A 24,284-nucleotide genomic window follows, 5' to 3' on the forward strand; every position below is an offset into this window, starting at 1 on the left:
CGAAGGCTATGATCAATGAACGCATCATGTGAGCTGGGATTGTACTATTCTAGGTGGTTCCTGGTAGCTATTTATTTAATATTATTTTGTACAGCTGCCCATCTCACACTTGTGACTCTGGGAGGCTCATGTTTGGCTGCATAGCTAGAGGTATAACAAGCAGGAAGAGGGAGATTGTGATCCCCTTATATAGAGTGCTGGTGAGACCCCATTTGGAATACTGTGTTCAGTTCTGGAGATCTCACCTACAAAAAGATATTGACAAAATTGAACGGGTCCAAAGACGGGCTACAAGAATGGTGCAAGGTCTTAAGCATAAAACGTATCAGGAAAGACTTAATGAACTCAATCTGTATAGTCTGGAGGACAGAAGGAAAAGGGGGGACATGATCGAAATATTTAAATATGTTAAAGGGTTAAATAGGTTTCAGGAGGGAAGTGTTTTTAATAGGAAAGTGAATACAAGAACAAGGGGACACAATCTGAAGTTAGTTGGGGGAAAGATCAAAAGCAACATGAGAAAATATTATTTTACTGAAAGAGTAGTAGATCCTTGGAACAAACTTCCAGCAGACGTGGTTGGTAAATCCACAGTAACTGAATTTAAACATGCCTGGGATAAACATATATCCATTGTAAGATAAAATACAGGAAATAGTATAAGGGCAGACTAGATGGACCATGAGGTCTTTTTCTGCCGTCAGTCTTCTATGTTTCTATGTTTCTATGTAAGTTAAAAAGAACCAAAAAACACAAGCAACAAAAATCATGCAGGAAAAGAGTAAAAACGTAATGCAGGTAGTCCTCGGTTTAAGACCACAACTGAGTTTGATCCTGACCAGCTCAAGGTTGACTCAGCCTTCCATTCTTCCACGGTCGGTAAAATGAGGACCCTGATTGTTGGGGGCAATTGGCTGACTCTGTAAAACCACTTAGATAGAGTCGGCTGTAAGGAACTGGGAAGCAGTATATAAGCTTAAGTGCTATTGCTACTTCCTAGCACTGGTGATGCTACCTAGTTTGTGTTCTGTTTGCGGGCTTCCGATAAATTCCAGTCTCTTATTGATAAAAATCACTCTTCATTAATGCAAACGCAGGGTTAAAGTAGCATAGAAGCAGATTCTAACTCATTTTGAGCTCGCTTTGATCTGGATTCTGGGAAGCCCACCAACTCAGTCTTTATCTACATTCCTTAGATAACACACCCATTCATTACTCAAAACATATGCATTATGGCATCGGGCCAGAATATCTCCGGGACCGCCTTCTGCCGCACGAATCCCAGCGATCGGTTAGGTCCCACAGAGTTGGCCTTCTCTGGGTCCCGTCGACTAAACAATGTCGTCTGGCGGGACCCAGGGGAAGAGCCTTCTCTGTGGTGGCTCCGACCCTCTGGAACCAGCTCCCCCCAGAGATTAGGATTGCCTCCACCCTCCTTGCCTTTCTCAAACTCCTTAAAACCCACCTCTGCCGTCAGGCATGGGGGAACAGAAACATCTCCCCCTTGCCCATGTAGTTTTTGTGTATGATTCGATTGTGTGCTTGTTTTTTATATATTGGGGTTCTTTTGGATTTTTTAACTTAAAACTGTAATTTAGATTGCAAAATATTAGATTTGTTACTATGTTTTGTTTACCATTGTTGTGAGCCGCCCCGAGTCTACGGAGAGGGGCGGCATATAAATCCAATAAATCTAATCTAATTTAATCTAATCATTAGCTCACCCAAAACTTTTGCTAACACCGCGCTCCAGCACAGACTGTCTCTTTGAGGCAGAGATCATGATTTTAGAACTTCTTTTCAAACACACCTCAGTTTCTCGTCTTTTCCATGGAATGAACATTGGGGATCCATGCCCCCATTTTCCCAGAACCTATTCCTTTATGTTGCCTGGAAGTGACATCACCCCTTAAAGAGCTAAGGCTGTGAATTAATACCTTTTACTCCGGATCTCCTCTCGCCTTCTTGCCATTCTTCTATAGCGCGGGTTTATCCAACTATTTTCTATTGACATGTCTTCCTCACTTTCTGACAGAGACCAATCTTCCAATGTCACGTCAGCCCCGTCAGGCTCTCCCCAGTCACTGTCTGCCTCACTCTCGCTCTCAGCTTCCTCTGGCAGCCCCCCCTGGCCCAGGGTACCCAGTGTCAGGCTGAAAGCCATCATGTGGAGTTAGAGACTTTGGCCTGCCCCAGTAGCACAGTATTAGGGGAATTGGGAGAGGTAGTAAATGAGAGGGAAAGTTACTAGCCACAACAAAGTCCTTTCTTAGAGCCCAAGGTCATCTTTTGTTCTGCATCAACTGAAGAAAAGAGGAAGTCGGTAGAATCCGTCCAGTACTGGAAAGAAGTTAGTATCGGAATTTGTTGTCAATGCCCCAAATACCCTGTTTCCCCAAAAATAAGACAGCGTCTTATATTAATTTTTGCTCTCAAAGATGTGCTACGTCTTATTTTCAGGGGATGTCTTTTTTTTTTTTCAATGAAAAAGAATTCACATTTATTGCTGAACAAAAAAATTGAACATTTATTATATACTGCACAGTGGTTGTCGTCACAAACCGGCATAACCAGACAAACTGTGAATCCTGTCAAGAATTTCTTATTACTACCGTACCATTATTTCCATGTACAACTTTTATACTTTCTTCAAATATATATTATATATGTTCTGTTCAGGAATGCTGCGAAACAAAATGTCTCCTATGTCTTACTTTCGGGGGTGACTAATTTTGGGGAAACAAGGTTTGATTTATTAGCAGAGCCATGTTGGTCGCGTAACTGCCATTACGATACTAACTTCTTTTCGGTACCCCACTCCAGTTAAAGTTCATCCTACATCCCCACACACGCAAGTTCATCACGAGGACCAATCCAAGTGCAGGGATTCCACAGACTTCCTCTTTTTTTCAGTTGATGCAGAACAAAAGATGACCTTGGGCTCTAAGAAAGACATTTGTTGTGACTAGCAACTTTTCCTCTCATTCACTATCCCTCCCAATTCCCCTAATACTGTGCTACTGTGGCTGGCCAAAGTCTCTAACTTCACATGATGGCTTTCGGCCTGACACCTGGTTCATCGTCTTTTGAATCAGGCATGACCTGAGGTGGACAACAGTTTGGGTAATGAAACATCTGCAAGAAGACAAGCAAGCTCAGAGAGCACCAAAGACCCCTCATGTCAATCCTGTGCCAGGGTTCCAGTTAACATCCAAAATTAAATCAAGAGTCCAAGTCAAGGCATTCCTCAAAGTACCAATTTATTTCTGGAGCTATCCTGGCACCTCCACCAGGGAACCCGAATCTGAGCTTCCCACACAGTTGAAAGTTCACATGCTTTGCCCCCCATTCACAAACTTGTTACATTGCCCACACAGATTGTGCCAGTGTGGTAACTCCTTCTTCCGCTTCCGCCCAAGTGGTGGACATATGATGCCCTTGAATTTCTCAAAATAACGCTTTATGACTGCACCTGCTCCCTCATGAAATCCCCCCTCCCAAGTTCCCCAAAACATCAGGTCTTTTACAGATAGTGTGACAAGCCGTTGATTTATCACCAACTTCTGCACCAGCTTGATAGGCAGCCTCCCCTCAGGAAATTAGATATTTCTTGACAATCCTGCGCTCCAATTATTCTCCTTTAATCAGAGAATTACTTATACAGTAATACCTCGTCTTACGAACCTAATTGGTTCCGGGGGGAGGTTCGTAAGACGAAAGGTTCGTAAGACGAAACATTGTTTCCCATAGGAAACAATGTAAGATCAATTAATCCATGCAACGGAAAAAAAAAACCCGCAAAAAAATGCCGCCGCCCGGCTGTCACCTTTTGAAACAGCCGGGGGGCTTCTCGGCGTCCTCCTGAACCCGAACGCCAAACCCGAACTTCTGGGTTCGGTGTTCGGGAGGCCACCGAGAAGCCCCCCAGCTGTTTTAAAAGGTGACAGCCGGGCGGCGGGGCTTCTCAGCGGCCTCTCGAACCTGAACTTTTGCCGAACTTCCGGGTTCTGCTTTCGGGAGGCCACCAAGAAGCCCCACCGCCCAGCTGTCACCTTTTAAAACAGCTGGGGGGCTTCTTGGAGGCCTCCCGAACGCCGAACCCGGAAGTTCGGGTTTGGCGCATCGGGTTCAGGAGGACGCTGAGAAGCCCCCCGGCTGTTTTAAAAGGTGACAGCCGGGCGGCGGGGCTTCTCAGCAGCCTCCCGAACCCGAACTTTTGCTGAACTTCCGGGTTCGGCATTCTGGAGGCCGCTGAGAAGCCCCCCCGCCCAGCTGTCACCTTTTAAAACAGCCGGGGGGCTTCTCGGAGGCCTCTCGAACGCTGAACCCGGAAGTTAGGGTTTGGCGTTCGGGTTCAGATGGACGCTGAGAAGCCACCCCGGCTGTTTCAAAAGGTGACAGCCGGGCGGCGGGGCTTCTCGGCGGTGGCGGGTTTGTAAGAAGGAAAAAGTTCGTAAGAAGAGGCAAAAAATTTCTGAACCCCGGGTTCGTATCTCGGGTTGTTCGTAAGACGAGGGGTTCGTATCATGAGGTACCACTGTATAATAAAAACCACCCACAGAATCTCTCTTCTTGTTTTTTATTGTGGACTTCTGAATTTGTAAGCTCTGCTCTAGAAGGGCAGCTCCAGAGATCTGGGATGCAGCTACTAACCTCATCTTTGGCCTTCACTAGTTGTTCCAGCTCTTCTAAGGCTGGGCAGGTCTCTTTCCTGACATCGCTTGAGGAATTGTGGCCTCCCTGGGCTTCCAGCTCTGCCACCTATGGGGAATTGGAGAGAAGGAGAACGGGGGTGATTACTTAGAACAGCGTCAGCAGAATCATGGAAAAAGTGATGGGTCACAAAATAATCATGGCCGTCAACTTGAGTCTCAATAACATGGATTTGACATGAACTGGGAACAATATTTTCTGACACTTAGAACAATTAATCCATGCAATAGCTTGCATCCAGAGGTTGTAAATACTCCAACACTGTAAGCTTTTAAGGAGATTTATTTATTTACTTATTTATTTATTGGATTTGTATGCCGCCCCTCTCCGTAGACTCGGGGCGGCTAACAACGATAAAAAACAGCATGTAACAATCCAATACTAAAACAACTAAAAAAACCCTTATTATAAAACCAAACATACATACAAACATACCATGCGTAAATTGTAAAGGCCTAGGGGGAAAGAATATCTCAGTTCCCCCATGCTTGATGGCAAAGGTGGGTTTTAAAAAGCTTATGAAAGGCGAGGAGGGTGGGGGCAATTCTAATATCTGGGGGGAGTTGGTTCCAAAGGGCTGGGGCCGCCACAGAGAAGGCTCTTCCCCTGGGTCCCGCCAAATGACATTGTTTTGTTGACGGGACACAGAGAAGGCCCACTCTGTGGGACCTAACTGGTCGCTGGGATTCATGCAGCAGAAGGTGGTCCCTAAGATAATCTGGTCTGGTGCCATGAAGGGCTTTATAGGTCATAACCAACACTTTGAATTGTGACCGGAAACTGATCGGCAACCAATGCAGACGGCGGAGTGTTGGTGTAACATGGACATATTTGGGGAAGCCCATGACTGCTCTCGCAGCTGCATTCTGCACGATCTGAAGTTTCCGAACACTTTTCAAAGGTAGCCCCATGTAGAGAGCGTTACAGTAGTTGAATAACCATTTGTCTGAAGTACTATAGGGTTTCTTGCCTAAGGAGGGGGTTGGACTAGAAAACCTCCAAGGTCCCTTCTCAACTTCTATTCTATTCTATTCTATTCTATTCTATTATGACAAAAAGAGCAGAAAATGAATTGTCTTCTATCCACAAGCCGCCCCGAAATTGTTCAAGACCTAGATACGAAGTGGCAATACCCTCATCTACACCCAATGCTCTGTTTAAGGGAGATAAGTGGAGGAAAGGGCCTCATTCTTTATAATCTTTTGTTTGCTTATTCTCTTCTACTGTGACAATCCATCCACTTTCCAAATCCGAGTTACTGTATTGGAATGTTTGTTTTGAATAGGAGGACTTTAAAATATATGGCGTTTTCTATCTCTTAAAAGAAAGTTAGCAAAGTGAATGATAAGATTCTTTCTCAAACTTCTACAGTCCAAATTCCATTCCCGTAACAACCAGTGACAAACTGCTGGTTACGTGGACCGGTGTGCAGCTCCAGTTGGAAAAATTGGACCAGATTACTTAAGGGACCACTTTCTGCCGCACAAATCCCAGCGGCCGATTAGATCCCACAGAGTTGGCCTTCTCCAGGTTCTGCCAACCAGACAATGTCGTCCGGCGGGACCCAGAGGAAGAGCCTTCTCTGTGGTGGCCCCTCTGGAATCAGCTCCCTCCAGAGATTCTCACTGCCCCCACCCTCCTCGCCTTCTGCAAAAGCCTTAAGACCTATCTATGTCACCAGGCCTGGGGCAGTTAGAGCATGTCCCCCTTTCTTTCTGACCATTAAATGTTATGTGTGGATATTATTGAGTTAATTGATTGTTTTTAAATGTAAGGGGTTTTTAGCTTAGAGTTCTTAACTGTTAGATTTGTATGCATATAATTAATTGTATTGTATTTTGTGAGTCGCCCCGAGTCCTCGGAGAAGAGAGGCATACAAATCTAATAATGGGAAATTTGACACCTTCCCTAGTTACTTGGTTTATGTATGGTTTGATTGGATTGTGTGATTATTTTATTAATAAGGGTTTTTAAATTGTGTTTTTAAATATTGGATTTGTACATTGTTTATTATTGTTGGAAGTCCCACAGTAGTTTTGCTTGCTCATTTTTGACCACTTTTTCGGGCTAATGATCCCACCAGTTCTTTGCCACTGGTAGATGGTAGTTCCGCACAAGTTCCAGTGGATCATCTGTGCCACAGCATCATGTCTATGCTTGTAGTCAGTCTGTGCGATCTTTTTGCAGCAGCTGAGTATGCGATCGATTGTTTCATCTGTTTCTTTACAGAGTCTGCACTTTGGATCGTCTGTTGATTTTTCAATTCTGGCTTTGACAGCATTTGTACTAATGGCCTGTTCTTGTAATAATAGAAACATAGAAACATAGAAGACTGACGGCAGAAAAAGACCTCATGGTCCATCTAGTCTGCCCTTATACTATTTCCTGTATTTTATCTTACAATGGATATATGTTTATCCCAGGCATGTTTAAGTTCAGTTACTGTGGATTTACCAACCACGTCTGCTGGAAGTTTGTTCCAAGGATCTACTACTCTTTCAGTCAAATAATATTTTCTCACGTTGCTTTTGATCTTTCCCCCAACTAATAATTTATTATTTTATTTATTTTACTTACTGGATTTGTATGCCGCCCCTCTCCGTGGACTAATGGCTTGTTCTTGTAATAATAATAATAATAATAATAATAATAATAATAATAATAATAATAATAAATGCTTAAGAAACAGGCTTTTTCCTTGAATGCCACAACCTGAAGCCCAATCAAACTCATAAAACTATTTTCTAACATAATATAATGCATGTTGAAAAATTTACACAGAGCCCTTCCAGTTGATCCCTATATCCAGACCAGAGTAAACATACATGCAGCACAGCTAGCAAAGTATGATGCTCGATGCTTATTTGTTAAAATCAGCAAACATCCCAAAGGCAAAAAAAAAGAGAGAAAGAGAAGAAAGCATGAAATGCAATAATGTACACAATATATAATTCATATATCTCTACAGGCCATATGTGTACCTATCAAAAGGCAGGGACTTCCCAGAACTACTCATACAATACTGTGTGTAATGAGTACGGACGGTCCCAAAGAGAATAGCCCTTATTTATTCAGCTTCTATGTACCTAAGAGCAGCAGAAGGAAAACAGAAGGAAAACAGCAGACCAGATGATTATTCCCACATTCCGCACCACCGAAGAAACAATTTCGTGAGCAGGAATGATGCATCCAACAATTTAGATAGGAAGAAGCTTACTGGGAAATGTACAATTATTTATGCCTGAAATTTAGCCTGTTCTCCTGATGTGTGCTTTGCCTTTTCTGAGCCCTTTCATTTCTTTCAAGGGCAATCACTGCTCTTTCTTCTCAATCTCTCTGATACACACACACACAAACACACAAATGCAAACATATGCTTTATCAGCTTCCTTAAAGCCAGAAACCTCTCTATTCCTTCACAGAATTGCTCTTATATATCAAACCCAACACTCCGTAGCCACTAAAAGAAGGGCATTCACTAAAGGCAAAGGCATCCTCTTTGCATACTAAAATTCAATGGACAAAAAAATTCTAGGAAAAAAAAAAAGGTTTGTTTTGGCACATGAAAATACAGAGGTACCTCTAGTTATGAGGGCAGACTAGATGGACCATGGGGTCTTTTTCTGCCGTCAGACTTCTATGTTTCTATGAACTTAGTTCGTTCCGTGACCAGGTTCTTAAGCAGAAAAGTTTGTAAGAAGAAGCAATTTTTCCCATAGGAATCAATGTAAAAGCAAATAATGCGTGCGATTGGGGGAACCACAGGGAGAGTGGAGGCCCTGTTTCCTCCCAGGAGATTCCTAGAGAAGCCACATGGAAGCTTCGCCCTGCCTTTTCTGGCCCTGTTTCCTCCCAGGAGATTCCTAAAGAGGACCCACGGAGGCTTCTCCCTGCCTTTTCCGGTTACAGTTTCGGAGGCTTGGGTTTGTAAGTGCAAAATGGTTCTAGAGAAGAGGCAAAAAAAAAATCATATATCTTTTCTTCCTTTCATATATCTTCTCCTCTATTTTTATATCTTTTCTTCTATCCTTTTCTTTATGTCTATTCTCTTCAATATGTATTGTGTATTGGACAAAATAAATAAATAAAATAAAAAAATAAAAAAATCTTGAACACCCGGTCCTTATCTAGAAAGGTTCATAAGTAGAGGCGTTCTTAGGTAGAGGTACCACTGTACCTATCATGTAGATAGAATGCCATTGACTGCTATTCGTGGATGGGCATGTTATTAGAAGAATGAAGCAGCTCGTGAGATGGAAGGCAAACTACCGATCTTAAAACATGCTGGCCAGGGAATTCTGGGAGTTAGAGTCCACCCATCTTAAAGCAAGAGTCTCCAAACTTGGCAACGTAAGCCTGGAGGACTTCAATTCCCAGAATGCCCCAGCCAGCTTTGCTGGCTGAGGAATTCTGGGAATTGAAGCCTGCCAGGCTTAAAGTTGCCAAGGTTAGAGACCCCTGTCTTAAAGCATGCTGGCTGGGGAATTCTGGGAGCTGAAGTCTGCCTTTCTTAATACAGTGGTACCTCGAGATACGAGTTTAATTCGTTCCGGACCTGGGCTCTTAAGTCGAGCAGCTCTTATCTCGAACGACTTTTCCCCATAGGAATTAATGTAAATAATTTTAATTGGTTCCAGCCCTCAAAAAACTCACAAAGTTAGTCTAAATTATGCAGAAAGACATGTTTTTAATGAAGAAATGTACATGTACATATAAATGAATAATGAAGTTTCTTTCACTTAACTTGTAAACTTTCTTAAACTTTTAAATTTACATATGTTCAACTTCTCTGTCACCCAATCCTGTAGGACAGAGGTCCCCAACCCTTTTTGCACCAGGGACCGGCTTTAAGCGATCAAGAGAGGAATGGGTGAATGAATGGACGGAGGGTGGGAAGGAAGGAAGGAAAGAGGGAAGGGACAGGAACAGAGGAAGGAAGCAAGGAAACTTATGAAAGGGGAGAGTAAGAGAGGAATGAGTGAAGGGAGGGAGGGAGGGAAGAAGGTGGGAAGGAGAAAGAAAAGAAGAAATAGAGGAAGGGAAGGTAAAAGAGAGAAAGAAAAAGAGCAAGAAAGCAAGCAAGCAAGCAAGCAAGCAAGCAAGCAAGCAAGCAAGCAAGCAAGCAAGAAAGAAAGAAAGAAAGAAAGGGGGAAGGGACAGGAACAGAGGAAGGAAGCAAGGAAACTTATGAAAGGGGAGAGTAAGAGAGGAATGAGTGAAGGGAGGGAGGGAGGGAAGAAGGTGGGAAGGAGAAAGAAAAGAAGAAATAGAGGAAGGGAAGGTAAAAGAGAGAAAGAAAAAGAGCAAGAAAGAAAGCTGCAAGCACCCCCCCCGAGCCCCCCAGGCCGGCTGCAACCTTTTAAAACACGCACGCCGCTTCGCAGCTGTCTCCTGAAGCCGAACGTGGAAGTTAGCGTTTGGCTTCAGGAGACAGCTCCTTGGCGCTTGTATCTCGAATTTGGGCTTGTAAGTAGAACAAAAATATCTCTCCCCTCCCAGCTCTTATCTCGAGTTGCTCTTAAGTAGAGCAGCTCTTATGTCGGGGTTCCACTGTATTGATGATGTTGAGAAACATTCTGATTCCTTTATGCACAAAATTGGAAAGGGGAAGATATCCCCCCAAAAGAGGATGTAGTTAAAAAAATCTTAGACTGTGCAGAGATGGATATGATGACAAGAAGGCTGAATGTTCAAGAAGAATCTGACTTTTATAGTATTTGGGATAAAGTTTATACATGGATAGATAAGAATAAAGTTGAAAATAAGGTAATGAAAACCGTATGAATATAATCAAATGTTATTGATATTTTTTGTTGTTGCTATTGTTGGTTTTTCTTTTTTATCAATTTAACCTTATGTTTATTAGAATATGTAAACAAAATTCTTCTTTTCAATTAGAATATCACTTTGATTTAAAGATTTAAGATTTTATCCTTTTTTCTATATTAAAATTTGACTTCAAGAAAAGAGGGGTAATTGTAACCCCTACTATGTGTTTAAATGTTTGTAAGTTTGTATGTCTTTTTATTGAAAATTAATAAAGTTTATGAAAAAAAAAGAGAGAGAAACATTCTGATTCCACCGGATTGTCCTACACTCCAAATTTGCATTTTTCTATGCATAAAATCAAAATCACTATTGCAATTTTCTATATTTATTTATTTATTTTATTCCACTTCTATGCCACCCAATCCCAAAGGACTCATATGCAATTCCTATATAGTCCCGAAGGACTATATGGAACTCCTGATATCATCTAAGGCCATCCTAAGGTTCCTAGAAAGAATCAAGGAGAGATTCAACCTAGAAGTACTAAGGAGAAATTTCCTGAGAGTTAGAACAATTATCCAGTGGAACTGCTTCCCTTAGAAGTTTTGCGTGATCCAACACTGGAGGTTTTCAGGAAGAGACTGGACAACCATTTGCCTATGACCTCTGCTTGAGCAGGGTGTTGAATTAGATGATTTATTTATTTATTTTGTCCAATACACAATGAGAGTTTTCGTGGGTATATATGTACACATAGTAAAATACATGATGAAGGTTACAGAGAAGATACTCATAGTAAAATATATTTATGAAAGAATAGAAAAGAAGATATAGTAATAGAACATATCAATGAAAGAATAGAAGAGATATAGGAATAGGAGAAAGGTATAGGAGATATAGGAGAGCAATAGGACAGGGAACGGAAGGCACTCTAGTGCATTTGAACTCGCCCCTTACTGACCTCTTAGGAATCTGGATAGGTCAACCGTAGATAATCTAAGGGTAAAGTGTTGGGGGTATGGGGATGACACTATGGAGTCTGGTAATGAGTTCCACGCTTCGACAACTCGGTTACTGAAGTCATATTTTTTACAGTCAAGTTTGGAGCGGTTAATATTAACTTTAAATCTGTTGTGTGCTCTTGTGTCGTTGTGGTTGAAGCTGAAGTAGTTGCCGACAAGCAGGACGTTGCAGCATATGATCTTGTGGGCAATACTAAGATCTTGTTTAAGGCGTCTCAGTTGTAAGCTTTCTAGGACCAGGATTGAAAGTCTAGTCTCGTAGGGTATTCTGTTTTGAGTGGAGGAGTGAAGGGCTTTTCTGGTGAAGTATCTTTGGACATTTTCAAGGGTGTTAATGTCCGAGATGTGGTATGGGTTCTAAACAGATGAGCTGTATTCGAAGATGGGTCTTTCCAAGGTCCCTTCCAACTCTATTCTTTAATATCTAGAGCTATTATACAAATCTTAAGACAAGAAAGCAAATGCTAGTCTGATGCTTTTAAGTAAAGTACCGCAAGTGACCTTACGTAACTCTTTCTCCCTTCTCTTTCCATTCTTTCATGCAAAAAGCCTACATACTATGCCTGAAGGGGTTCAATAGAATCAGAGGCCCAACTGTTTTATACTGTGCTGACTCAAGTCTGCAAGAGGCAAGGAAGGGTGATTGCTTACACCCTTGCAAAATAAAAACATAGAAGAAAAATAAAAACATAGAAGATGGACGGCAGAAAAAGACCTCATGGTCCATCTAATTTGCCCTTACACTATTTCCTATACTGTATTTTATCTTAGGGTGGATATATGTTTATCCCAGGCATGTTTAGATTCAGTGACTGTGGATTTACCCACCACGTCTGCTGGAAGATTGTTCCAAGCATCTACTCCTCTTTCAGTAAAATAATATTTTCTCGCGTTGCTTCTGATCTTTCCCCCAGCTAACCTCAGATTGTGCCCCCTTGTTTCTTGCGTTCACTTTCCTATTAAAAACACCTCCCTCCTGAACCTTATTTAACCCTTTAACCTATTTAAATGTTTCGATCAAGTCCCCCCTTTCCCTTCTGTTTTAATTTTGATTGTGAGATGCCTAGAGTCCCTAGGGAGATGGGCAGCATACAAATTGAATAAATAAATAAATCTTTCCCACTCTGAGGCTCAGCTCCCATGACAGTTTTAACTTGGTTAGGGAAGGGATAGTGTGTTGTGAGAATCCAACAATCTTTCAGAAGATTAAATCTGGCCCAAAGGGGGGGGGGGTTAGCTTTCTGAACTTTGTCAGTCATGGTTTTGAAAACATGTAAATATTCTAAACCCGTGATGGCGAACCTATGGCATGCGTGCCACAAGTGGCACATGGAGCCCTCTCTAAAGGCACACGAGCCATTGACCAGCTCAGTTCCACTGCACATTCAAAGTGTTGGTCTTGACCTATAAAGCCATTCATGGCATCGGACCAGAATACCTCCGGGACCGCCTTCTGCCGCACGAATCCCAGCGACCGATTAGGTCCCACAGAGTTGGCCTTCTGCGGGTCCCGTCGACTAAACAATGTCGTTTGGCGGGTCCCAGGGGAAGAGCCTTCTCTGTGGTGGCCCCAACCCTCTGGAACCAGCTCCACCCTGAGATTAGAACTGCCCCCACCCTCCTTGCCTTCCACAAACTCCTTAAAACCCACCTCTGCCGTCAGGCATGGGGGAACTGAAATATCTTCCCCAGGCCTATACTGTTTATGTATGGTATGTTGTGTGCATGTTTTTTTTTAAAACTATGGGTTTTTAGCTTTCTAATTATTGAATTTGTATTATATATTGTTTTCTGTTACTGTTGTGAGCCGCCCCGAGTCTGCGGAGAGGGGCGGCATACAAATTAAATAAATAAATAAATAAATAAATAAATAAATAAATAAATAAATAAATAAATGCCTCCTGCCAGCCAGCTGATTTCTGGGTTAGAGAAGTTCATGATTTCTCCCCACTTTCTGTCCCCATACCTTTCCAGATCTCTGGAGATTCTATCCCAGCGCTGTTTGCAGTAATGGGCAGCCAAAATTTTTACTGCCACACTGTGGGTGTGGCTTATTTTGTGGGTGTGGCTTAATGGTCACGTGACTGGGTCGGAGTGGCTTGTCAGCTATGTGATCAGGTGGGAGTGGCTTGAACTACTACTACTACTATTATTATTATTATTATTATTATTATTATTATTTATTAGACTTTTATGCCACCCCTCTCTGAAGACTTGGAGCGGCTCACAACAAGATACAAAGCACAAATCTAATATTAAAAACAATGACAAAAACCCATTATAAAACAGTCATCATCGTTCAAGTGAACTGTTAAGCCCTCGACTTACAACCTTACCAGTGTCGCGCGCTGGGGTGACAATTTGCTTCGTGTTTCCCGTGCTCTCCTTTCTGGGTCGCCCCCCCCCCCCACCTCAGGCTGGGTAGCTAGGCGAATGGGTGCTGCCAGAAGCATAAATGCTGCCGGCGTCATTTCCACCCACACTTTCTGCTTGCACCTCAGGCAGGAGGTGGCCGCGTGAGGCTGGAGGGGAGCCGGGCAGGAGAGAGGGAAGCTCGTCCGAGGCCAGGAAGGAGGAAAGAGGAAAAAAGCAAGGAGCACAGACACAGCAGCAGAAGCAGGGGGGAAAAGGAGAGCCGAGACGAGACCAGTAATCCAGGAAGTGACAGCCACCAATCAGCTGGAGCTGCGCACGGATCTTCATTTCCACTGGTGGAACTGTGTTCCACCCTGTCCTGCCTGCTGCCCACCCCTGGCTGTTTGGGCACGCAAAGCTGCTCCCCCCCCCTTCCGTAATAATGAAATAATGAATGATACATATGTGTTGTGGTTAGCTCTGGCCCAGCTACTGCCCCAAGGACTGTGGATGTGGGGGAGACATCCACATGCTACAAGCCTGTTTTGCCCCCGGTGGAATCTGCTGATGAAGGCTCCTCTGACCAAGAAGACATGAGTGACAGGGAGGAGGAGAGTGTGTCAGACAGCTCAGAAGGAGATCAATTCTCTAGCTCCTCCTTGGATTCGGAACAAGAGTTAATGATACAGCCACGCATGCGGAGAGCGATGCATAGGCAGCAACAACTGAGAAACTATTATCAAAGAAAATGAGGCCACCTGTGGTTGGGTGGGGCTGTGGTGATTAGTGAGGCTGCTATAAATAGCAGCCTGTGGGTTTGGCCATTGTGGAGGATTATCTGATTGTTGTGTTTCGTGACTGCTTTACTGACTTTGACCTTTGTGTGTTGATTTTTCCCCGCTTTGAAACTAAACCAGAGCAAAGTGTGTTTCACTTTGTGAAAGAAGGACTGTGAATTGCCTCACAGCTGCAAGCTAAGTATCACAGAACTGATAAGGTACTTGTACAAATTACCAGTTTGTTTGGAGACGAGTGCTCTTTGCTATACCAAAAGAGGGCTTAGGTTAAGTGAATTTTCCTTATAAAGAACATTGTTTTGAATTTTCAAAGGTGTGTGTGTGTCTGAAATTTGTACCTGTGCATTTTTGGGAGGAGTCTACCAGAGAGCCCGACAGAACACATATGTAGCACTCCATTCAAGAATTCAGACATTTAAAAGAATGAAACAGTGAAGTCTTATCAGTTCTGTTTTGGAATTGCTGAATGCCCATGTAATTTTGGAATCCCAAATTTTAGGATGGCATGTTTGGAGGAGGAGGAGGAGGAGGAGGAGGAACTGGAAACGGCACATGTTGCAAATGATGACTTCATTCATTTGCCAAATCAGCCTGAATAGAAACATATAAACATAGAAGTCTGATGGCAGAAAAAGACCTCATGGTCCATCTAGTCTGCCCTTATGCTATTTTCTGTATTTTATCTTAGGATGGATATATGTTTATCCCAGGCATGTTTAAATTCAGTTACTGTGGATTTATCTACCACGTCTGCTGGAAGTTTGTTCCAAGGATCTACTACTCTTTCAGTTAAATAATATTTTCTCATGTTGCTTTTGATCTTTCCCCCAACTAACTTCAGATTGTGTCCCCTTGTTCTTGTGTTCACTTTCCTATTAAAAACACTTCCCTCCTGAACCTTATTTAACCCTTTAACATATTTAAATGTTTCGATCATGTCCCCCCTTTTCCTTCTGTCCTCCAGACTATACAGATTGAGTTCATGAAGTCTTTCCTGATATGTTTTATGCTTAAGACCTTCCACCATTCTTGTAGTCCGTCTTTGGACCCGTTCAATTTTGTCAATATCTTTTTGTAGGTGAGGTCTCCAGAACTGAACATTCCAAATGTGGTCTCACCAGCATTCTATATAGCGGGATCATAATCTCCTTCTTCCTGCTTGTTATACCTCTAGCTATGCAGCCAAGCATCCTACTTGCTTTCCCTACTGCCGGACTGCACTGTTCACCCATTTTGAGACTGTCAGAAATCACTACCCCTAAATCCTTTTCTTCTGAAGTTTTTGCTAACACAGAACTGCCAATGCAATACTCAGATTAAGGATTCCTTTTCCCCAAGTGCATTATTTTACATTTGGAAACATTGGCAAAATACATTAAGCGAGGCTTGATTGATCTACAGATAAAAATCTATTTCATCACACACAGATTCTCAAGTGTAGCAAAGCCACTGCAGTAGATAAAAATTGGGAATGGAGGTTAAAAGAAGGTCACCGTGGGTTCTGAGCCGCCTTTCTTAAAAACTAGCTTGTCACAGACATTTAGCAATAATGTTTACTCAATAAATCAGGGACAGTTTTGCCACTGCTCAGCACTAGCGGCCTGCAATTAAGCGGAACTAAGCAGGGATTTGTTGAGGAAATAACTTGTCCAACCTCAGAAGGGCTTCCCTTTGGTGCCCTTTCTTCACCAAGCCTTACAGGAAACCAATACTCCCACCGGAATTAGGTGTGCAATCCCGAATTCAGACAGCAATGAGAAGCTAAACTGATTGTATTTATTAGAGAATGACTTCCCTTCCAACATTTCAGCTTATACAACAGTTCATTCAGTGACCATTCAATGTTACAACGACACTGAAAAAAAGTGACTTATGACTTCCGGTAGCATAGCGAAGTGGGATAGGAGGTAAAAACTTAGAAACATAGAAGACTGACGGCAGAAAAAGACCTCATGGTCCATCTAGTCTGCCCTTATGCTATTTTCTGTATTTTATCTTAGGATGGATATATGTTTATCCCAGGCATGTTTAAATTCAGTTACTGTGGATTTATCTACCACGTCCGCTGGAAGTTTGTTCCAAACATCTACTACTTTTTCAGTAAAATAACATTTTCTCATGTTGCTTTTGATCTTTCCCCCAACTAACTTCAGATTGTGTCCCCTTGTTCTTGTGTTCACTTTCCTATTAAAAACACTTCCCTCCTGAACCTTATTTAACCCTTTAACATATTTAAATGTTTCGATCATGTCCCCCCTTTAGAAGACAGCGCTCGTCTTCGAACTCTGAATTATTTGGTGACTGGGTGGGGACCCTTCCAGGCGCAGAAAGTCCGAAGGACCAGACGCTTGGCAACTGACTCATATTTATGAACGGTTGCAGCAAGGGACGTTTAATTGGGCAGCCAGGGTCACTTAGTAACTGTGTTTGCAGTGATTCAATTAACCATTGGGATAAAAATGTTCGTAAAATGTGGCAAAACCAGGGTTGGGACATACCCTGAATGGTGGGGAACACGTTTCCAGTGGTGGCTATGTACCCCGCAGGCTAGCTCCCGTGGCGCCGCCGGGCATGCACGCATGTGCACGCCAACCGTCACTTCCCCGGACCTCCACCTGGTCTGCCCTGCCGCGAGCGCTGCCTTCCCCCACCACAAATCCCTCGCCCCTCCCTCGCCTCTCGCTCCAGCTCCTCCCCACCGCCTCCGCTCATGCCGGCTCCTCCCCAACCGCCCACGCTACCACCGTTCACCCTGCGGCCCATCCTTGTGCTGGCTCCGCCCATGCTCGTGCCGGCTTCACCACCACCACCTACACTACCGTTTATTTATTTATTTTATTTATTTATTTATTAGATTTGTATGCCACCCCTCTCCGTAGACTCGGGGCGGCTCACAACACAATAAAACAGTTCATGACAAATCTAATAATTATAATTTAAAATATTAAAAAAAACCCATTACTAAGCAAACATACATACAAACATACCATGCATAAATTGTATATGCCCGGGGGAGATGTCTCAGTTCCCCCATGCCTGAAGACAAAGGTGGGTTTTAAGGAGCTTTAGAAAGGCAAGGAGAGTAGGGGCAGTTCTAATCTCTGGGGGGAGCTGGTTCCAGAGGGTAGGGGCCGCCACAGAGAAGGCTCTTCCCCTGGGGCCCGCCAACAGACATTGTTTAGTTGACGGGACCCGGAGAAAGCCAACTCTGTGGGACCTAATCGGTCGCTGGGATTCATGCGGCAGAAGGTGGTTTCGGAGATATTCTGGTCCGATGCCATGAAGGGCTTTATAGATCATAACCAACACTTTGAATTGTGACCGGAAACTGATCGGCAACCAATGCAGACTGCGGAGGGTTGGAGTGATATGGGCATACTTGGAGAAGCCCATAATTGCTCTCGCAGCTGCATTCTGCACGATCTGAAGTTTCCGAACACTTTTCAAAGGTAGCCCCATGTAGAGAGCATTACAGTAGTCGAACCTGCCCGCGCTGAATGCGCAGAAGGGAAAAAACCCAAATATCATATGCGAGATTTGGCTTCTGCGCATGCACAGAAGCTGAACTCCGCACGGGGGGGGGGGGGGGCGCTCCCGGCCCATTCTGGTAGGTCAGGAATGGTGGCCCGCTCCTGGGCAAAACTCACTTAATAAATGTCTCACCTTAGCAAGAGAAACTTTGGGCTCCATTGAGGTTGTATTTCAAGGACTACTTGTATTTAACCTATTTTCACCATGGAAAATTTACATAGATGGAAAAATATGGGTTTTTTAGACATAATAATGAGTGAACGCTGAAATTCTAAGAACTCAAATATGCACCTCGTTCAATGTTTTTGTTAAAAAATATTTCAGCAAGTAGGTTTTTCTAGCTATTTTATACGACCAATTAAAAAGAAAACGTGGGGAACAGAAAATAATGCCATTTTGTTACAAGTATCCTCATTTTTTTTTTTTAAAAAAAATCTTATAAGGAACAAAAGAGTTTCAGCACTTTAATCTATTTTATTCAGTTATCTCAAATGTCAACACTTTCCTTTTTGAAAGCGAAAATGCAGTTTGAGAGTTCTGACCTTTTATTTGTACATGTGAATGTTAAGATATATAGGCCAGTTGTTAAGTTTGTTAAGTGGAATCTGGCTTCCCCATTGATTTTACTTGTCGTAAGGTCGCAAGAGGTGATCACATGACCCCGGGAGACTGCAACCGTCATAAATATGAGTCAGTTGCTGAGCATCTGAATTTTGAGCACATAAGCCGGGGTGGCACAGCAGGTAGAGTGCAGTACTGCAGGCCACTAAAGCTGACTGTAGATCTGTAGGTTAGAGGTTCAAATCTCATCACCGGCTCAAGGTTGACTCAGCCTTCCATCCTTCCGAGGTGGGTAAAATGAGGACCTGGATTGTGCTGTTGCTAAAAAGTGCTGTTGCTAACACGTTGTAAGCCGCCCTGAGTCTAAGGAGAAGGGTGGCATTAAAAATCAAATAACTAATTAATAAATAATAAAATAAATAACCACGGGGATGCCTCAATGGTCGTAAGTTGTGAAAAATGGTCATAAGTCACTTTTTTCAGTGCTGCTGTAACTTCGAATGGTCACTCTTGCTAGCAGTAGTGGGTTGCTACCAGATAAGGATGCCGTATTGCTAGCAAAAGTTGAGCTGCGTGCGCAGCTTTGTTTCTTCTGCCTACACGTGGATGTATCACAGCTCACATTAGAGAACCATATTTCAGCTGTGGCGAGGGGGGCGTTTGCCCAGGTTCGCCTGGTGTACCAGTTGTGGCCCTATCTGGATCGGGAGGCACTGCTCACAGTCACTCATGCCCTCATCATCTCGAGGTTCGACTACTGTAACGCTCTCTACATGGGGCTACCTTTGAAAAGTGTTCGGAAACTTCAGATCGTGCAGAATGCAGCTGCGAGAGCAGTCATGGGCTTACCTAGGTATGCCCATGTTTCACCATCACTCCGCAGTCTGCATCGGTTGCCGATCAGTTTCCGGTCACAATTCAAAGTGTTGGTTATGACCTATAAAGCCCTGCATGGCACCTGACCAGAATATCTCCAGGACCGCCTTCTGCCGCACGAATCCCAGCGACCAGTTAGGTCCCACAGAGTGGGCCTTCTCTGGGTCCCGTCAACTAAACAATGTCGTTTGGCGGGACCCAGGGGAAGAGCCTTCTCTGTGGCGGCCCCGGCCCTCTGGAACCAACTCCCCCCAGAGATTAGAATAGCCCCCACCCTTCTTGCCTTTCGTAAGCTCCTTAAAACCCACCTCTGCCGTCAGGCATGGGGGAAATGAGATATTCTTTCCCCCTAGGCTTCTACAATTTATGCATGTATGTTTGTATGTATGATTGGTTTTATAACAAGGGTTTTTAGCTGTTTTACTATTGGATTGTCACATGCTGTTTTTACCACTGTTGTTAGCTGCCCCGAGTCCATGGAGAGGGGCGGCATACAAATCCAATAAATAAATAAATAAATAAACAAACAAACAAACAAATAAATACCACTGAGATTTTGCTTCTGCGTATGCACAGGAAGCAAAATCTCCCAAGGGGATGCGCACAAGAGCAAGATTGCAGCAATTTTTTGCTTCTGCGCATAAGCAAAAATCCGATCCACCGAAATCTCATGTATGGGCATGTCCCATCGCGAGATTTTGCTTCCCGTGGATGTGCAGAAGCAAACTCTCGCTGGGACGCACACAGGAGAAGTGAAGATGCGCATGCAGCCACCGATAGCAGCAGTAGCACCAACCTGTGCCTGGTTGCTAGTCAAGGACTACAGTGATACCTTGTCTTACGAACTTAATTGGTTCCGGGACAAGGTTCGTAAGGTGAAAAGTTCGTAAGACGAAACAATGTTTCCCATAGGAATCAATGGAAAAGCGATTAATGCGTGCAAGCCCAAAATTCACCCCTTTGGCCAGCCGAAGCGCCCGTTTTTGCACTGCTGGGATTCCCCTGAGGCTCCCCTCCATGGGAAACCCCACCTCTGGACTTCCGTGTTTTTGCGATGCTGCAGGGGAATCCCAGCAGGGGAATCCCAGCTTCGCAAAAACGGGTGCTTCACTGGCAACGGAAGTCTGGAGGTGGGGTTTCCCAGCGAGGGAGGCCTCAACGAAATCGCAGCATCGCAAAAACATCAAAGTCCTTGAAACCCCACCTACGGACTTCCATTGCCAGTGAAGTGCCCGTTTTTGCGATGCTGGGATTTCCCTGCTGGGATTCCCCTGCAGCATTGCAAAAATGCGGAGGTCTGGAGGTGGGGTTTCCCATGGAGGGGAGCCTTAGGGGAATCCCACCAGCGCAAAAAAGGGTGCTTTGCTGGCAACGGAAGGTCCCGAGATGGGATTTTCCGACGAGGGGAGCCTTCGCCTGGCGGGGCATCCCAGCGGCGGTGGCGGGTTCGTAAGCTGAAAATAGTTTGGACGAAGAGGCAAAAATATCTTAAACTCCGGGTTTGTATCTTGAAAAGTTTGTATGATGAGGGGTTCGTAAGACGAGGTATCACTGTATCTGTATAGGCCTCAAACAAGGAATATGATGGGGGAAGAGAGGGCTTCCACTAGCCAGGATGGGGGGGATGAGGCAGTGAAGAGCTACCAAAATGTTTACTATGACACTGTGGGTGTGGCTTATTTTGTGGGTGTAGGCTTGCTGGTCATGTGATTGGGTAGGAGTGGCTTGCTGGCCAAGTGAGCAGATGAGAGTGGCTTGACAATTATGTGACTTGACCAAGGATTTTCCTAGAACTCAAGATAATCCCCATATCAATGGACTCAAAACAGGTCATCGAATTCACCCATATCCTAGAAGTGAGCAGCTATAGAACAGTGAAATGACAGAAACATCTCAACTAGAATTTTGAAAGCACATTAGGAGCATTGTCACAAAGGTGCCTTCATGATTATAGTGGCCACTCACAAAATAATCACTTACTCAAAGGCAACAATCTAAAGTGTCCCTTGCTACTTTCACAGCCTAAGTGAATCTACCAAAATGTTCCATTCCACATAACAATCTTAATCTTCCTTCCTGCAGACTACCAAACAAAATCAAGGTTTCTGGCAAAACATTTGGTTTCAAGCATTATTCATTTTATTTTCCAGAGCAGGGGTCCCCAGACTTGTGAATTTCAACTCCCAGAATTCTCCATCCAGCTAGGAAGACCTCTGTGCTAGAGAATATGATAGCCATTTGGAAAGGAGGGGGAGGCAGAAACCTGTCTGTTCTACCTGTCAATGACTACTTCAGCTTCAACCACAACAACACAAGAGCACGCAACAGATTCAAACTTAATATCAACCACTCCAAACTTGACTGTAAAAAATATGACTTCAGCAACCGAGTTGTCGAAGCGTGGAACTCATTATCTGACTCAGTAGTGTCAACCCCTAACCCCCAACATTTTTCCCTTAGACTATCCACGATTGACCTCTCCAGGTTCCTTAGAGGTCAGTAAGGGGCGTACATAAGTACACCAGTGTGCCTTCCGTCCCCTGTCCAATTGTCTCTCCTTATCTCATTTATCTTTTCTTCCTTTCAAATATGTTCACCTATACTTTTATATCTTTTCTTCTATTCTTTTCTTTATTTATATTATTACATATCTATTCTCTTCAATGTGTATTATGTATTGGACAAAATAAATAAATAAAAATAAAATAAACCCAGATCACATAGAATTAATCCCAGATCATATCTCCTTGTACTTTTCCTAGACACTTTTGTTTGTAGCAGAATCGCCGACTTTGGGGTTTTTAAACACTTTCGGGAAGAACGCAGAGGCTGCCCAAAGAAGACACCTTGCATTTTCTTTCAACATCTTTCGGTGCAAAGTGGGTGCTCTGGGGTGGAGCTCCATTTTTGCTACCCCACTGCGTTCCCCTCCACCCCGGTCCAGGCAGCAGCCCACCCCAATATAACACCAACACTCCACATGTTGCACTGGCTGCCAATTAGTTTCCTGTAGGGAAATTAATTCACAATTCAAGGCTATCACCTATAAAGCCCTACATGGCTTAGGGCCTGACTATTTACGGCAGTGTTTCCCAGCCTTGGCAACTTGAAGATATTTGGACTTCAATTCCCAGAATTGAAGCTGGCTGGGGAATTCTGGGAGTTGAAGTCCAAGTATCTTCAAGTTGCCAAGGTTGGGAAACACTGATTTACGGGACAACCTCCTGCCACATACCTCCCAGAGGCCTATTGGATTGCACAGAATTGGCCTCCTCCAAGTCCCATTGACTAAATAATGTAGGTTGGCAGGTAGCGTTCCCCGTAAGCTGCGTGCGTGCTCCGTCCCAAAATACCCCCCCACGCACCCTTTTCCATGGGCACACGCTCCCCATACCCCTGCCAGCCCACGGTGCCTCCGGCCCCCTCGCGCCCCTGGCCTCTCGGAAACCCAGATCACATAGAATTAATTCCAGATCATATCTCCTTGTACTTTTCCTAGACACTTTTGTTTGTAGCAGAATCGTTGGCTTTGGGGTGTTTAAACACTTTCGGGAAGAACGCAGAGGCTGCCCAAAGAAGACGCCCTGCATTTTCTTTCAACATCTTTTGGTGCAAATTGGGTGCTCTGGGGTCGAGCTCCATTTTTGGCACCCACAACTGTCCGGGCAGCAGCCCATCCCTGGGATGAGGTTGCCCTACTTCCCTCTCCCTCCTCCCATGGAGAACCTTGAATGAATCTCTGGGGCCTCCACTCACTCGTTGGCGCAGTGCTTCGGTCTCCTCCTGATATGCTGCCAGCTGCTGCTTCCATTGCTCCACGTTGACATTCGCTTCGTGCAAGGCCGCCACGAGTTTGTTATTATTGTCCTGCAGACTGAAAAATTCGGCTTCCCACTGGACTTCGCAAACAGACCTAGGAAACACAGGGATGGGGATGATGCAAAGCACTCCAAATACAGTGTTCCCTTGATTTTCATGGGTTCGAACTTCGCAAAAAGTCTATACCACGGTTTTTCAAAAATATTAATTAAAAAACACTTCGCGGGTTTTTTACCTGTACCACGGTTTTTCCTGCCCGATGATGTCATATGTCATCGCCAAACTTTCGTCTGCCTTTAATAAATATTTTTTTAAATAAACTTTAATAAATAAACATGCTGAGTAATAATCTAAATTATTACTCAGGGAAGGTTTGCCTATTTGCCGATGACTCTAAAGTGTGCAATAGGGTTGATATTCCTGGAGGGGTCTGTAATATGGTAAATGATTTAGCTTTACTAGATAAATGGTCAAAGCAATGGAAACTGCAGTTTAATGTTTCCAAATGTAAAATAATGCACTTGGGGAAAAGGAATCCTCAATCTGAGTATTGTATCGGCAGTTCTGTGTTAGCAAATACTTCAGAAGAAAAGGATTTACAGGTAGTGATTTCTGACAGTCTCAAAATGGATGAACAGTGCAGTCAGGCGGTAGGGAAAGCAAGTAGGATGCTTGGCTGCATAGCTAGAGGTATAACAAGCAGGAAGAGGGAGATTATGATCCCGCTATATAGAATGCTGGTGAGACCACATTTGGAATCCTGTGTTCAGTTCTGGAGACCTCACCTACAAAAAGATATTGACAAAATTGAACGGGTCCAAAGACGGGCTACAAAAATGGT

At 43.8% G+C, this 24,284-nt stretch overlaps 1 protein-coding gene across 8 annotated transcripts in view; it reads right to left on the reverse strand.

Moving 5' to 3' along the window:
* The window catches only part of HOMER3 (homer scaffold protein 3), a 98,154-nt gene that overhangs the window by 12,350 nt on the left and 61,520 nt on the right, over nt 1–24,284 (reverse strand). For all 8 annotated transcript variants that reach the window (XM_070745943.1, XM_070745935.1, XM_070745992.1 and 5 more), the window contains 2 exons: nt 23,381–23,537; nt 4,654–4,761 (listed from right to left, as the gene is read on the reverse strand). In XM_070745943.1, coding sequence (XP_070602044.1) covers nt 4,654–4,761; nt 23,381–23,537 — 265 coding nt within the window. The remainder of the gene's footprint in view (nt 1–4,653; nt 4,762–23,380; nt 23,538–24,284) is intronic.

The sequence above is a fragment of the Erythrolamprus reginae genome, chromosome 1, assembly GCF_031021105.1.
Source record: "Erythrolamprus reginae isolate rEryReg1 chromosome 1, rEryReg1.hap1, whole genome shotgun sequence".
NCBI classification, from domain to species: domain Eukaryota; kingdom Metazoa; phylum Chordata; class Lepidosauria; order Squamata; family Dipsadidae; genus Erythrolamprus; species Erythrolamprus reginae.